Source organism: Ochotona princeps, chromosome 10 (genome assembly GCF_030435755.1).
Source record: "Ochotona princeps isolate mOchPri1 chromosome 10, mOchPri1.hap1, whole genome shotgun sequence".
NCBI classification, from domain to species: Eukaryota; Metazoa; Chordata; class Mammalia; order Lagomorpha; family Ochotonidae; genus Ochotona; species Ochotona princeps.
Genome location: NC_080841.1, coordinates 12,579,515 through 12,596,281, shown reverse-complemented (window position 1 = coordinate 12,596,281; position 16,767 = coordinate 12,579,515). Strand labels below are relative to the sequence as shown.

Sequence of the window (16,767 nt, the reverse complement as noted above, 5' to 3'; positions counted from 1 at the left end):
TATCAGGAATTGAGTGGAGTGCTAGGAGGAAGCAAAAATACTTGATAACACTATCTTTAATATGTTTAGGAGGCAAAGTAATACTTTTTTCTTTTTTTACTGGAAAGGCAGATTTACAGAGAGAAGCAAAGACAGAGACAAACATATTCTGTCCATTGGTTCACTCCCATGTGGCCACAACAGCCAAGGCTGAGCTGATCCGAAGCCAGAAGCCAGGAGCTTCTTCCAGGTCTCCTACGTGGATGCAGGATCCTAAGGCTTTGGGCTGTCCTCGACTGCTTTCCCAGGCCACAACAGGGAACTGGATGGGAAGTGGAGTAGCTGGGATAGAAATTGGTGTTCATATGGGATCCTGGCACATGCAAGGCGAGGGTTTAGCCACTAGAGTTTAGCCTATTTTTCAATTGGAAAGACATATACAGACAGAAGGAGATACAGAGATACAGATCTTCCATCTACTGGTTCACTCCCCAAGTGGCTGCAAAGGCCAGAGTTGAGCTAATCTGAAGCTAGGAGCCAGAAGCTTCTTCTGGGTCTCCCATGTGGGCGCAGGGTATCAAGGTTTTAGGACATTCTCTACTGCTTTCCCAGGCCACAAGCAGGGAGCTGGATGGGAAATGGAACAGTAGGATTAGAACTGGAGCCCATCTGGGATCTGAGTGGATGCAAGGTGAGGATTTAGCCACTAGGCTATTGGGCCAGGCCTTTTTTTTTTTTTAAATGATTTATTTATTTCAAAGGCACAGTGACAAAGAGGGGAAAGACAGAAAAAGAGTTTCCATCTGATGCCTCACTACTCAAATGGTAGCAAATGGTCAGGGCTAGTTCAGGCCTGAAACTGGTTAGAATTCCAAGAGAATCTTCTACAGGGGTCCAAGTACTTAGATCATCTTCCACTGCTTTTCTAGGTACGTTATTAGCAGACACCCAAATGAAAAGCAGAGCAGACAGGGCTATGTTGTAGGCGGTAGCTTGACCTGCAGAGTCACAATGCTGACCCCTGTGGGCCCCCACTAATTACGGCTGCTAGGAAAACATGCCAGCAAAGCAGTAAGTATGGGACAGAAGCACCAGTCTGTACAGAAAGGAGGAACGTGAGTAGTTTCAGAAACAGGAGACATCATGTTCACTGGTCCACAGGAAACAAGGCTACACAGCTGAGATTTCGTGACATACCTCAGAAAGAATATTGATCAGGAGCCTGGAATAAAGGAAGAGGGTCAGTTCAGAGCCAATGATATTTTGCATCAATTTTACATTTTAAATGTTGAGCAAAATGACTGGAAAGTTTTAAGCAAAGCAATATGATCCAAGCTGTGCTGCTGAAAGTCACTTTGAGAGTTCCAGTTCTAGTCACCCAATGCCTCCCAGGGAGAGCAACTATAAATTTTGGACAATTAAGTGGCAACTGTTGGAGAAACTGGCAAGCAACCAAAAGCTGATGAACACCAGAAAGCATTCAGCCTTGAAAAGAAAAGAAAGCCATGTTTACGATTCACATACGGCACAGTGACTAGCACTTAAGCAGAAAACCATAGTAGTGCTGGTATGAGGAATCGAATAAGGAATCTGGCACTCTCTAAGTAGAGGACCATCTTGGGAAGAAGGAGTAATTAATGAGGCAGATTCAAAATCTGTATAAATCACCCTTAAATTCTTGGCTGAGCCCTGGACTCTACATGTGTAGGGAAGATCACCTGGAGGTTAAGAAGCTGCCATGCAGGGGAGAATGCTTGCATTCAAATCCCACCAAGTAGTGCAGCCCTTAGCAAACACACTGGGTTTTCCATGAAAACTTCAGGAGCATAGCCTGTGCTTTAGAAGATCTAATCTAAGAATGGAAAAATACCCAATGGATCTGTCAACTTAAAAACCTTTACTAGGGCCCGGTGCAATAGCGTAGCAGCTAAAGTCCTCACCTTGAATGTGCCAGGAACCCATATGGGCACTGATTCTAATCCCGGCAGCCCCACTTCCCATCCAGCTCCCTGCCTGTGGCCTGGGAAAGCAGTCGAGGATGGCCCAAAGCCTTGAGACCCTGCACCCATGTGAGAGACCCGGAAGAAGTTCCTGGCTCCTGGATTTGGATTGACTCAGCTCCATCCATTGCGGCTGTTTGGGGAGTGAATCAACAGACAGATCTTCCTCTCTGTCCTCTTCTCTATATCTGACTTTCCAATTAAAATAAAAAAAAAAGCCTTTGCTAACCAATTATCCAGGAATAATTCTAGATAATTCAACGTATGAATAAGAAAACTCTTTCAAATGATCCTATTACTTGGAGAAAGAGCATATCTAAACAAAAAAGTTTTGATTATTAGGATGCGAGAAAAACTAGCGCAACTCTGTAGGGCCCAGGGATCCAATGATGCAAGAGTATCGGGCTGTTCACAGACCAGTAACATTAGCATAATTTGGTGTTTGTTCGATGTGCAACCTCTCCAGCTCCCATTCAGACCTACAGAGGCAGATCTTGTATTTGAACAAATTCCCAGGGAATTCTCATGCACATTAAATGGGAAACTGAGGCAAAGGATCCATCACTACGGAAACTGAAACCAAGAGCTAAAACAGCAAGCAGTGGGAAACTCTCCATGCTGATGGTGTAAGCAAAGGCAGCAGTGAGAGCTGATGCGGGAAGACTTCAGATTTAGGAGGAAAGAGATTCAGTCTCATCTAAAGACCTCCTTTCTCTGCTCTCAAAAGGACAGTGGTAGGTACAAACATCACACTGGAGGAAGCGCTCCATGAAGTTTGAGCATTCATGGAGAAACAATTCAATAATAAATTAGAGTAAGGCCCATTGCTGGACTGGCAGTGTTCACTTGAAATTCATGCTTAAGAATTGGAAGCTAGTTCTGGTATCAGCAGCCTGAGTGGCCAGGTCAAGTTGCATCCAAATCAGAGTGGTGTTCATGGTGCTGGAGGTGGCAAGAAGAACAAGGATAAGAAAAATAAATATGAATCTCCTTGTACCAATCAAAGTAGAGAAAACTAAGAAAGCAAAGGGACCAGACGCTGCTAGTAAACTGCCACTGGAGATATGTCACACTCAGTGCCTTAAAGAGAATTAAATTCTCTCCTCATAGAGGAAGAATTCATTAGAAATCAGGAACAAATGAAACCAAAGCACTACAAGGGCTCAATCTCTCTGGTCCATGTGCACAGGTAAAACCTTGTTGCCCACACCAGTGACAAACCAAGCCTTGGCCACTTTTTAAAAGTGTTCGGCTCTGAACTTATTCAGAAGTACCTGACAATGGGTCCAAGCTTGTAGGGGAATTGTTTTGTACTGCTGAAGAACATGCCTCATCCATTGTGTTTATCCCTGAAACTGATACTACTGGAACAAAAAGATAAAATTCAAATTCTGGTGGTGAGAGAGAAATTCAGCTGTTGAACCAGCTGGATGGATTTGATTGAACAGGAGACAAAGTTAGTATGATATTATGAATAAATTGAATAGAAACTTTGGATCCAGCACGTAACAGACCAGGCTGCACCAATAGAAGAACTAAACCCCCCACCTGATGAAAAGCAGGGTGATGCTGACAATGATGTAATCCTGAACCACTGGATCACGTCAAAGGTGACTTCTCTGGTGCTGGTATCAAAGCAGTATGTACAGAAGCTGGTCTGGTGGCCTTGGGAGAACGCAGAATGCAAGTAACTAATGGAGACTTCAAAAAAATCTAAAGAGAATAAGGAACAAGAAGACACACCTTGAGGTCCTCTCTAGTAGGCCACAACTACCTTTAAGGACAATGGCTGGAGTTTTCCCTATCCTGTAGGGAAGCTGACCAGAGGAACCCACGTTCCAGACAATTTCACTAGCAGACATCCTGGGTATCTTTTTGAGTGTGAGGTGTCCTTTGTCACTGCTCACTACAAATAAAGCATACCCTTTATCATTAGGAAAAAAAAAAGAATTTGAAGTGAAAGCTGCCTCCTTGTGTAAATGTCTCTAGCCACATTCACTATTATAGGTGCAAGTAGAGACAAGTAATAGCTATTACCAGATGAATAACAGAGAAGGAAGACGAGAAAGAACTGGTGCTGCTTGCAAGAATCTAAGATCAGTGAGAAGACTGTGAAGTCAAGGGAGAGTGTGAGGAATTAACAGGCTTCAAAGTCTTAAATCTGAATATTTTTAATTGAAGGGGATGTAAAGCAACTGACTTAGAAGAACAAAAAGTACTGTTCAAGAATGGGAAATCTGCAATTGCCTCTGTCAATAATGGGGCCAGTATGCAACAAGGATTCTCTGTAGCTGAGGAGGAAAAATCACCGAAGGTGAACACAGAGTAACGCCAGGAGTCCCCCACACTGATACTGATGCTTTGAAAAATGTTAATAGACATCAGTGAATTTTACACTTAGCTTCCTGTGACAATTTTCATGTGAGCACTCAGAAAAGGAGCCTGAAGTCATCTTTTGAATGTGTTCAGGACATGCTTGTAGGTTAGGTTTCCCTTTCTCTAGGGTGGTAGGTGTGATGAAAGTGGATCAACAGGAACTAATCACTCAAACTGGCAATGGGGGTGAAAAATCGGTAAGCTGATCACAAATCAGTTTCACAAAAATTTCCAAAGAGAGAGATCTATAACCAGTATGATCCTGTATACCTCTAGCTGAAAATGTGAGAAAATTATTTTATTTTTGAATTCAGAGACTATTTATTAACACTCAACACTAACTGGGCATAGCTCCCTATGCTGAGTACTCTGAATTTTGTAATAACCTGATGTAAACTAGATTTATCATTATTAAATATTGTTAGATACTGCTGAATATACAGAAATCTATTTCCATTATTCTGATAGAGTTTTTTTAAATAAAAAATTTTAAGTGAACTCCACACTTGCGTTTCACTATGATTTAAAAAAAGCATGGGCCCGGCGCGATGGCGTAGTGGTTAAGGTCCTGACCTTGCATGCCCCGGGATCCCATATGGGTGCCGGTCCTAATCCCGGCGGTCCTGCTTCCCATCCAGCTCCCTGCTTGTGGCCTGGGAAAGCAGTCGAGGACGGCCCAAAGCCTTGGGACCCTGCACCCACGTGGGAGACCCGGAAGAGGCTCCTGGCTTCGGACTGACTCAGCTCCAGCCTTGCGGCTGCTTGGGGAGACATTGGATGGAAGATCTTCCTCTCTGTCTTTCCTCTCTGTATATCCGCCTTTCCAATAAAAAAATAAAATAAATCTTTAAAAGAAAAAAAAAAAAAAAAAAAAAAGCAACAGAGCTGCCATGTAAAGCCCAGGGTTTTACTTTTTTCTGGTTGTAAAACTTACTTCTTACTCACTATTAGTATTATTTTAAATTTTATTTTTGATGATGCTTACACAGCTGATTAGGGTGGGAAGTGTCGAGCACTAGGGGAAAGCGGGTGAGACCTCTATTTCCATACCTTCTTTATCTTCTTCCTATATCTGGAGGGAGGGGGAGAGCAAGGGAAGAAGCCACACCCAGTCTCCGAATCGCCCCAGTACCCAGGGATGGGGAACAACCACCCCGTGTCACCCCAGCGTCCCCAGTACATAGCATGTTCTGAGGGTTCTGTTCAAGTGGTTTTGATCTGACTCATGATTACAATCCCACCTTGTTTATCCAGTACATGACAGCATCCTCGATGTCATAGGGCAGATCCGTGGCTTGGAAAAAGGCTGAATACTGCTGAGCACATGTGATCACCTTTTCCACACTGACCATTTCCACAGTGTAGGCCATCATGAGAGTGTCGATCATGGCCAGATGTGCACTCTGAAAATAGAAAGCAACAACAGTTTAGAACTTACACTGATAAACTTGTGTTTATGTATTCTGAAACACTACTAACTTTGCAATAAGCAACAATATCATTCTTTGTTGTAAAAATGCCTGAATCATACATGCTTAAGATCAGCTAACTAAATCAAACAATTAATCAAATATTTATTAAAGATCTGTCTTCAGGATGTAGACTAATTTTTGATGTCATAATCATTCATACTTTATAAGCCTTCAGAATCATCTTCCCTCATTCTTTACATCTACACAGTAAAATTAGATTCTACTTCAAAAGTGTCACTTAAATCAGCCTTTTCTTCATGCTTTTGCTGTTTCAGACTTAAACACTTCTCACCCCAGAATGAGGGGAAAAATTCTTTAACTGGTTTTTCTAATTTTTTTCTCATCTGATTTATCCATCACAAGACATACCTTTTGCTTTTTTTAAAAAAAAATGTATAATGTTATATGAACAGGCATGTTTCAAGGATGGAATGCAAATGGCTAACAAATACATGAAAGGATGTTCAGGACCATGAGACATGAGAGAAATGCAAATAAAAATCACAATGAGATTTCACTACAGACCAGTGAGAATGACGGTTAAACAGCAAAAAAAATAAAAGATGCTGGAGAGGATGCAGGAAAGTAAGTGCTCTGATACATTGCTGGTGACCCAGATATTCCACTCCTGGAAATCTACCCAAAGGAAGTGAAATCAGCACGTGAAAGAGTTATCTGTACACTATGTTTATAGTAGCTCAACTCACAATAGCTGAGAAATGGAATCAATCCAGACCTCCATCAACTGACTGGATAAAGCAGCTGTGGTATATACATGATAGAATACTACTTTGCTGTAAATAAATCATGAAATTCTTGTGGAATGAAATGGATGTAACTGGAGGCCAGTATGTTTAGTGAAGTAAATCAGTCCCAAAAGACAAAAATGATTTTCCTTCAATTGTGGTACCTAAATGCTGGGGTCCGTGCAGTGGCTGTGGATGACATGAAGGTGTGAAAAGAACAGCTCCTTTGTTGGCAGGGCCTAGAGGAGCTTCCAGCTGTATGGCAAGGCCTGGCAGATGTCTCTCCAACCACCTTGATGCAGTTCCACCCCTTTTTTGCATGGACACTCAACCACTCCACTAAGAATTCTGTAATCTATTGATGCATTGTTGTTTGCCCCTGTAAGATGGCTTTTGCAACTGATGTGAGCTTGGGAGTTAATGTTACTGATAATGTCTTGGTGAGTGAACATCTAACTACACACAGGAGTACAATTAAGCCCAGGTCGTTTCTGGACACCTTAATGTGTGCCAGCCCACTGCCCTGGAATCTGGTCCATACATGTAGCATGCCTTCTGAGAAATGGCTTGATAAGAATCCTACAAACTAATGGAACTGATGGGAGTATGAGCTGAAACTGCTATGGCAAAAAATATATATAGTTACTATGATCCTAAAGGTTAGCCTGTCCTTGCAACTCTTTAGAGCATAAAAATTGTAGCTGCTTTAGCCACTTCTATAATTTTTTAACTAGAGGAATTATAGGGTGATTTTATTAATATTATAGATATGCTTTTGATTATTGTTTTACTGTTTATGAGGTTGTAGAGCCTGCAGTTGAAGGGGAATTTAATGTTTAAAGCTTTTTGTCTTAGATTTTTATGTTTTTTTCCCTTTTGATGTATTTCTCCCATTAAGTGATAGATAAGTTGTAGAAATAAAAATGGAGTGGAAATGTGTTACTAATTAGTAGGTAACCACTGGTACTTGGCCTTGGAGTGCTGGCTGTCACCTAGTGGCTACTACTGAAGAATGAATAACTGCTTGCTTTGAACAAACTGATCAAGTAACTCACAGAAGTATCTTTAAGAGCACCTGATTGACCATGAAGTAAAAATTATTTAACCCAACATCTGTGCATGCCGGCTTAGTTCTGAAGTTAAAGATGATAAAATCAAACATTTGTATAGAGGCTTATGATGTGTCTAAATAAATAAAAAGGACAGCTTCTTGAGCTGTTGCGAGAAGGCACCAAGTGACAGTGTATGTGTCTGTCTTTGTCGCTGACTCCACACACCCTTCTCAATCTCCAAACTCAGCTGGAGCTGGTCTCTGACACCTAAGAGTTTCAAAAAACACAGTGTATAAGAACAACACTGACATTTTGAGATTGGATCATTATTTGTAGCCCTTGTCTACTCTTGAGGAACAACAGACTTTTTACTTACGACTTGTTGAATTATATACTTAGTGGAGGCTTAAGCTGGTGATTAAAGAAAATTGTAAAGCATATCATCGTAAAAATTAAAGCAAAAATCAGAAAAGAGGGAGGCAGGGGGTGGGAGTGAAGAAAGGAGGGTAAGGGGAAGTATTATGGGGTCTTGTGGAAGGGAGGTAAGTGTGGTTATCTTATAATTATATTCATTAAACACATGAAATTTTTTATCTTCATAACAATTTAAAAGTTAAAAAACAAAAATGCTCCATAGCATCAAAATCATAAACAATATAAAAGTATGTGTGTATATGTGCACACACAACACACATTTATGCAAACGATTGCTACAGGACAGTTTCCCTTTCCCAATCCTTCGCCCCTAGCAGTATGTACTCTTAACAAGCAAGTCCATATTTGCACACTTCATAATCAATTCTATAACACTGTGCCTCCCCAAGGAATATTCTTAGCTGTGGGTCTACTGGGCCCTATGGCAACCACATCTTAAGATGTTAGGCAACTGTTAATCTGCTCTCTAGAAAGACTATGTCAACTTTATTTCCCATTAAGCACATTATTAGCATTCCTGTTTCTCTACATCTTTTGCCAACATTAGACATTATTCACCATTTCACCTGCATTAATATGAAGGGTTAAAAGATTCCACTCTTGGCTGATAAGGTCCTACGGTTGGATGTTGGACTTTCCAACGTTGTACGAGCCTATGTTACTGGGAAACACTTCTGTGGCAGCATGATGGATTTGTGAAAGTTCATGAAAAACACCTACTGTAAAACTCGAGGGGAGGAAACTTGGGGAGGGAGAAGGGAGAGAGACCTCAGTGCTTATTAAATTGTGTCATAAAGCAAAAATAATAAAAAATAAAGTAATATATATTCTTTAAAATAAAAAAGATTCTACTCTTGCTTGACTTTGCAATTTTGATTATTACTGCTAAATAAGATCAGAACATCAATAACTCAAACTCATTTTATATGACAACCCTGGGAGGTAAGTTAACGTACAAATAAGGTAGAGAGGCAGGGATTCAATCCCAGCAGACTGGTTCCACAGCCCAGACCACCAACACTCACACCTGCCCGTGTAATCCTAACCTTGCACTGCAGCAGGAGGAACCAGCAGCATGGGAGAGGCAGTACACACTGCAACCACCAGGTGGCAAAGTAGATCATCACTCCAAAGAGCAGCAGCATAAAGGTGGGTTACGTGGAAAAATCAGGGGTGCTCCTCAGCATTTCAATAAAGGAAAAGGACTGAGAATGTGTAGTCTCAGGGGCTTTCTAGGTGACAACTGAGGAGGCAACAAAGCTGACATCAGGTTCTTGATTTGTGTTACGTAGGTTCTATTTTTGCTTTACACAACCAATGGGTCTAAGCAAAAATGTTACTTTTCTGTATTAGAGATAAAAGTTAAAACTATCACAGAAAAGAGAGCTTTTAAATGTTGTAAGTTTAAATAAGATATTTTACATATACAGGTTTACTCTAAGTTTCATTTGCCTTCCAATCTATGTGAAGATAAAAATAATGTATCACGGTATCACTGATGATACAGGTCATTTTATCTATAAGGAAACCAAGATGTGGGTAGAGTGATGTGCACTTGGTCACAGTCACTAGGAGTTACACTAGGACTTAAGGGACATATACCAGAGTACTTTAAGAAGTTGTTAGAATGGGCCCGGCGCCATGGCCTAGCAGCTAAAGTCCTAGCCTTGAACGCGCCGGGATCCCATATGGGCGCTGGTTCTAATCCCGGCAGCTCCACCTCCCATCCAGCTCCCTGCTTGTGGCCTGGGAAAGCAGTCAAGGACAGCCAAAGCTGTCTCTGCACCCGCATGGCAGACCCGGAAGTTTCTGGCTTCTGGCTTCGGATCGGCTTGGCTCCAGCCATTGAGGCCGCTTGGGGAGTGAACCAATGGATGGAAGATGTTCCTCTCTGTCTCTCCACCTCTCTGTATATCTGATTTCCCACAAAAAATAAACAAATCTTAAAAAAAAAAAGAATAAAGATTGCTTAAGCACAGTGCCAGATTCAGTTCTGATCCTCTCACCTACTAATTTTGCCCTATCTGGCAAATTGCTTAATTTCTCTGTGCTTTAATAACCTCAATGGTAAAATGAAGAGAAAATAATAAAAGGCATTTTATACCCCACAAACAACATGAGGTGTCAAAGATAGGATTAAGTGTTTTGATAACAGTATTAGAATGGAGCCTATCATCACATCCTATCAAATGAAAGAAAGAATGAAAAAGAGGGGCCAAGGCTTCTGCCTGTGGCGCCACATCCCACAGGTGTTAAACCCAGTCTTGGCTGCCCCCCCTTTCCATCCAGCTCCCTGCTTATGTCTAGCAGAACACAGCAGGATGGGTCAAATCCCTGGGACCTTGCACCATGTGGGGGACCTGGAAGAAGCTTCTGGATCCTGGTTTCAGATCAGCTCAGCTCCAGCTGCTGCTGCCATCTGGGGAGTGAACCGGTGGATGGAAGATCTTTATCTCTCCTCTCTGTAAATCTGCCTTTCCGATTAAAATAAATAAATCTTAAAAAAAAGAATTCTGGAAAATCCTTTTTGGCCTAAGAGCAAGTATTCTGTTTTCGGTAGTCTGATTTCTAAAGAATTTACAACTTGTGTATAACGCCTTTGATGGGTTTATTTTCTGGTTAATTTTCTTCCAAATCTGCACCACTCCTAACATTGTGTTTGATATGCACATCTAACTTTAAAATTTTGCAAGTTAGCTTTATTTTGCTTTAGTCATAAATTTTAAATTGGCTTATATCCTACTCCCAGCCTCCCACTCTCCCCTCCCTCATATTTATTCTTAAATTTTTCTCAAGCACAAAAATAAACATTCTAAATGGTGGGCACAGGATAGCTGAAAACTAATAGATCTCTCATCAGCCTCTGAGGGACTCCAATCCCTGGACAGAAACAAACTTTCCCTGAGAAAATCTGAGCCAGCCACAGACAAGCAAGAATATCACTGGAGCATCTGCCAACTTAAGAAAATTTCCATGCAACAGGGAATAATTTTTCTTACTATGAAGAGATTAAAACACAGAATGAGATCTCTAAATTCTACAGTATGCAAAGAGAGTCCCAAAACCACAAGTGGCACCTTAAGTTGTTGTGCCGCAATGTGTTAAAACTAGACCAAAATGCTAAAGGTACTGCTGGTTTTTTTTTTTTTTTTTTTAAACATAGACAGTATGGTAAGAACAGATGAGCAATATATTCAGAGAGATGGAATCCCCAGAAAGAATCCAAAAGAAAAGCTAGAGATTAAAAAACACTGCAGAAATGAAGAACCTCTTTGATGGGTTTATCACAAGCCTGAACATGAGTAAGCAAAGATGTATCTTACCCTGAGAACAGAAGCCTCGCAAACTGCAAACTAGAATAACAACTAGGAAAAATAAACCAGACTATCAAAGAGAGCCACAAAAAAACAGGAATCTCAGAAGCAATAGAAGAAAATATTTGTCACAATAATGACTGATAATTTTTTCCAAATTAATGCCAGATGCCAAACCACAGAAACAGAAAAATGTTGAAAGATTACCCTGAGACATGCCAGTTTCAAACTATAGGAAATCATAGATAAAAAGAAATTTATCCTGAAAGTTGTCAGAAAGGAAAAGTACTTTACCTAACAGAAGGACTAGAAAAGAAAAGGAGTTACATCTGACCTGTCTTCAGAAGCCATAAAAGCAAGAGTAGAATGAATTATTTGAAGTGTTAGGAGAAAAGAATCACCATGAATTTTAAGCCATACAAATTATCCTTTAAAAAGCAAAGAATTAAAGATTCTCAATGAAAAACTAGAGCAATTTTGTTACACTAAGATCTAACAAGGAAAACTGCCATGTTAAAAAACTTCAGAGAAGGGCCTGGCACAATAGCCTAGCAGCTAAAAAATAAAACTTTATTGACTTATAGAGAGGGCAGACAGAGAGAAAGATCTTTCATCTGCTTGTTCATTCATCAAATGGTCACAACTGGCTTAAAGCCAGAAGCCAGGAGCTTTTTCTGGGTCTCCCATGTGTGTGTAGCAGCCCAAGAACTTGGGCCATTTTCTGCTGGTTTCATGGCCATCAGGCAGATTGGAAGCGGGCAGCTGTTACATGAAGCAGTATTCATTCGGGAGGCCAGTGCTTCAGGTGCTAGCCCTGAAATTATTATCATGTATATCATTCATGAAGAGAAATAGCATTGTCTAAAAGTAGATTTGGGCAGCAACAAATATATACAAATTCCTTGGCAATCATTAAAAACATAATCGGGGCCCGGCGGCGCGGCTAAAGTCCTAGCCTTGAATGTACCATGATCCCATATGGGCACCAGTTCTAATCCCAGCAGCTCCACTTCCCATCCAGCTCCCTGCTTGTGGCCTGGGAAAGCAGTCAAGGATGGCCCAAAGCCTTGGGATCCTGCACCCGCGTGGGAGACCTGGAAAAAACTCCGGGCTCCTGGCTTTGGATCAGCTCAGCTTCTGCAGTTGCGGCCACTTGGGGAGTGAATCAGCGGAAGATCTTCCTCTCTGTATATCTGACTTTCTAATAAAAATAAATCTTTTTTTTTTTTTAAAAGAAGAAATGGAAACAAATAAAAATAATCACTTAAGGTTTATGACACTTTTTTTTCTAAGAGGTATGCCCCCAGAAATCAGCAAATCAAAGCCACGATGAGCAGTGATAAGACTCATATAAACATCATCATCACTGGACACAGATCTGGGCATGTGCATGCCACTGGCCATCAGATGTACGAATGTGGTGACATGAACAAAGGCAGGGCTGCTGAGATGGGAAAGGGCTCTTTCAAGTATGCCTGGGGTCTTGGGTAAACTGACAGACGAGCATGATATCACCATCAACACATGCCTGTGGAAATCTGAGAGCAGCAAGTATTATAAGACTATCATCGATGCCCCAGGACACAGAGTTTTCTCAAAAACACGTTTAGAGGCACAGCTCAGGCTGACTGCTGCCCTGGTTGCTGCTGGCGGGGAGTGGGAAGCTGAGACTCCCAAGAACAAGCAGATCCGTGATCACATCCTTCTGGCTTCCACACTGAATAGGAAATGACTAACTATTGGTGTTAACAAAATGGATCCCACTGAGCCACCTACAGCCTGAAGAGATATGAGGAAATCCTGAAGATTTCCCACTAAGAAATTTGGCTACAATTCTGACACAGCAGCATTTACACCAAATTCTGGTTGGAAAAGTGACAATGTGCTGGATCCAAGTGCTAATATACAAGCGTGGTTCAAGAGATGGAAAACCATCCACACTGCCTGAAGGCCCTGAATGCATCCTCGCACCGCCAGACCAACTGACAAGCCCTTGCGTCTGGCCCTACAGGATGCCTGCCCAATTTGTGGTGCTAACTGTCGCTGTGGGTCCAGGTGGATCGGGTGTTCTCCGATGTGGTACGGTGGAGACCTTTGCCCTAACCATCATCCCAACTGAAGTAAAGTTTGCTAGAATGCACCATGAAGCCCCTGGTAACAGTGTGGGTTTCAATGTCAAGAATGCATCTGTCAGACACATTCCTCATGACAATGAGCAAAAATGATCAATTAATGGAAGTAGTTAATTGTACTGCTCAGGTGGTCATCCAGAACCATGCAGGACGAATCAGTGCTGGCTACACATGGTGCTCACCAGTTTGCTGAGCTGAGGAAAAGATTGATCACTGTTCTGGGAAGAAGCTGGAAGATAGCCATGTGTTCCTGAAATCCGGTGATGCTCCATGGTTGACAGTAATGTACAAAAAGGCTGCTGGAACTAACAAGGTCACCAAGTCTACCTAGAAAGCTCAGAAGGCTACATGAATAGTATCCGTAAGACCTAACACATTAGTCTTCACCAGTGGTAGAACTGTCTCAGAAGTATTTGCTCAACTGACCACTTAAATTTAATAGTACAGGGCCCAGCATGATGGCTCAGTGTCTGTATCCTCACCTTGCAAGCACCACCTGGTTTGTGCTCCACTTCCCATATAGCCCCCTGGTGGCCTGAGAAAGCAGTGGAGGATGGTCCAAGGCCTTGGGATCCTGCACCCATGCAGGAGACCCAGAGGAAACACAGCAACAGAAACACATATTAGGGCTGAATTTAACACCTTAGAACATTTAGAATAAAATGGACATATATTTGCTACTTCATCCAAAAGCAGAATATTCCTCAAACTCACATGATACATCATCAAGACAAACCACAAAGCATAGCTTAACAAATTTTTGCAAAAATAAAAATCATGGGCCAGTGGCGTGGCCTAACAGCTAAAGTCTTCGCCAGGAGAAGAACGTGCCAGGATCCCATATGGGCGCCGGTTCTAATCCCAGCAGCTCCACTTCCCATCCAGCTCCCTGCTTCTGGCCTGGGAAAGCAGTTGAGGATGGACCAAAGCCTTGGGACCCTGCACCCGCGTTGGAGAGCTGGAGGAAGATCCAGGCTCCTGGCTTTGGATTGGCGCAGCACCGGCCGTTACGGCTCACTTGGGGAGTGAATCATCGGATGGAAGATCTTCCTCTCTGTCTCTCCTCCTCTCTGTATATCTGACTTTCCAATAAAAATAAAATAAAAATCTTAAAAATAAAATCATACACTGGCAGCTCTCAGATCCCATTAGAACTAAACTAGAAATAAAAACAGAAAGGTAACTTGAAAACCTAAATACCTAGAGAATAAATAACATATATCATCTAAATAACACAGGTTAAAGAAGAAATCTCAAGAGAATTTTTAAAATATTTTGAAACACATTAAGACTACAACATAACTTATTTAAATTGTGGGATGCTGTAAAAGCCATCCTTAGAGGGAAATTCACTGCTATGAATGCAATAGAGCAGAAAGCATAATGCTCAAACAGCTGCATTTTGATGCTGACTTTCTGGGGGCAGAATAACAGAAACACCTGCTTATCAGGAAAGTTTCTCCATCCCAACAATGCAACTATTCATTCTTCTAGCTTTGATGAGAAATCATTAAGGATCTATTTACCTTATAGTCCTCGTTTGGCTCCTGACTTGTATCGTGTGCCGGTTCCCATCTAGCTCCCTGGTGGCCTGGGAAAACAGTCAACGACATACCTGGGAGGCCGTTGAACTTGACTGGACAATAAGATGCTGGACTCTATGTTTGGTATATGCTTGCAATGGGGGAATCTCGACTGAACTTGAACTGTGGTTATGCAACGGGGTGGAGGAATCCACCATGGTGGGAGGGTTTGGGGAGGGGTGGGGAGAGTCCCAGTACCTATGAAACTGTGTCACATAATACAATGTAATTAATGAATTTAAAATAAATTAAAAAAAAAAAAAAAAAAAAAGTCAACGACAGCCCAAAGCCTTGGGACCCTGCACCCACGTAGAAGAACTGGCTCCTGGCTTCGGATAAGCTCAGCTCCGGCCATTGAGGCCACTTGGGGAACGAATCATCGGACACAAGATCTTTCTCTCTATATATCTGACTTTCCAATATATATAAAAAAGGGTACTCATTTTTCTTCAGCTAATATGTCAAAAACCCTGCACTGGCATGACTGAACTTCCAGGACCCACAGTTTTGCAGCAATAAATTGACTGGCTGGTTCTGCTGTTTATCACAGTGTCTGGAACTTGATGAAGCATCTTATTTTTTATTCTAAGTCCATTCTGTCACAAGATTTCTGAACTGCCTTTCATACTATGAGCAACCCTTTTTGACAATTAGATGACCTCAATGAAGTGTACCAAGTCCTTGCAGAACCTGACAGCAAGCCCAAACGCAGTCTCAATACTCATGTATGTAATAAACAGTAACCTTCTAAAACACAAAGAAGGAAGGAAGCCAGACAAAACCAGATGGGTCTGGTGAAGAACTACCAAAATTTTAAGAAATTATACCAATTCTCCAGAAATCCTTTCACAGGATAGAAACACATGGAACACTTATTCATTGTACAGGACCAGCATTACACTAATATGAACACCAATCAGATATTGTTAGAAAAAAAAACACAAAATCTCTTAAGAACATAAATATAAAACTCAATAAAATATCAGGTGTGGTGGCCTAGTGGTTAAAGTCCTTGCCTTAAAAGCACTGGGATGCCATATGGGTGCCAGTTCGAATCCTGGCAGCCCTCTTCCCATCCAGCTCCCTACTTGTGGCCTGGGAAAGCAGTTGAGGACAGCCCAAAGCCTTGGGACCCTGCATCCACAAGGGAGACCCAGAAAGAGGCTCCTGGCTCCTGGCTCCTGGCTTCAGATTGGCACAGCTCCAGCCATTGCGGCCGTTTGGGGAGTGAATCAACAGGCAAGATTTTTCTCTGTGTCTCTTCTACTCTCTGTAAATCTGCCTTTCCAACAAAAATAAATAAATCTTTAAAAAAAATCCAACTTTGTATAAAACAAATTATAAATCCAAAAAGGATTATTCCCCGACTGACAAAGCTGGCCCAGCATCTGAAAATCAAATAATCTATTCTAGCAAAGCGACAGGATAAAAAAAATCACATCCAGTCATTAGGTGAGAAAAGGCATTTGAAAAACAAACAAACAAAAATAAAAAAAGAAAAAAGAAAAGGCATCTGGCAAAATCCGGTACCTATTTATGATAAAAACTCAGGAAACCAGGGAGAGAGGGGAAGGGAATCTCAATTTGATGAAGAATTTCTACAAAAATCTTGAGTGACATCACATTAACAGTGAGAAACTAAAAGCTTTCCCACTAACATCAAGACAATAAACCTCTT

At 41.5% G+C, this 16,767-nt stretch overlaps 1 protein-coding gene across 2 annotated transcripts in view; it reads right to left on the bottom strand.

The window, feature by feature from the left end:
• CAMSAP2 (calmodulin regulated spectrin associated protein family member 2) overlaps positions 1-16,767 on the bottom strand; it is a 101,749-nt gene that overhangs the window by 35,529 nt on the left and 49,453 nt on the right. For both annotated transcript variants that reach the window (XM_058668982.1, XM_058668983.1), the window contains exon 3: positions 5,597-5,758. In XM_058668982.1, coding sequence (XP_058524965.1) covers positions 5,597-5,758 — 162 coding nt within the window. The remainder of the gene's footprint in view (positions 1-5,596; positions 5,759-16,767) is intronic.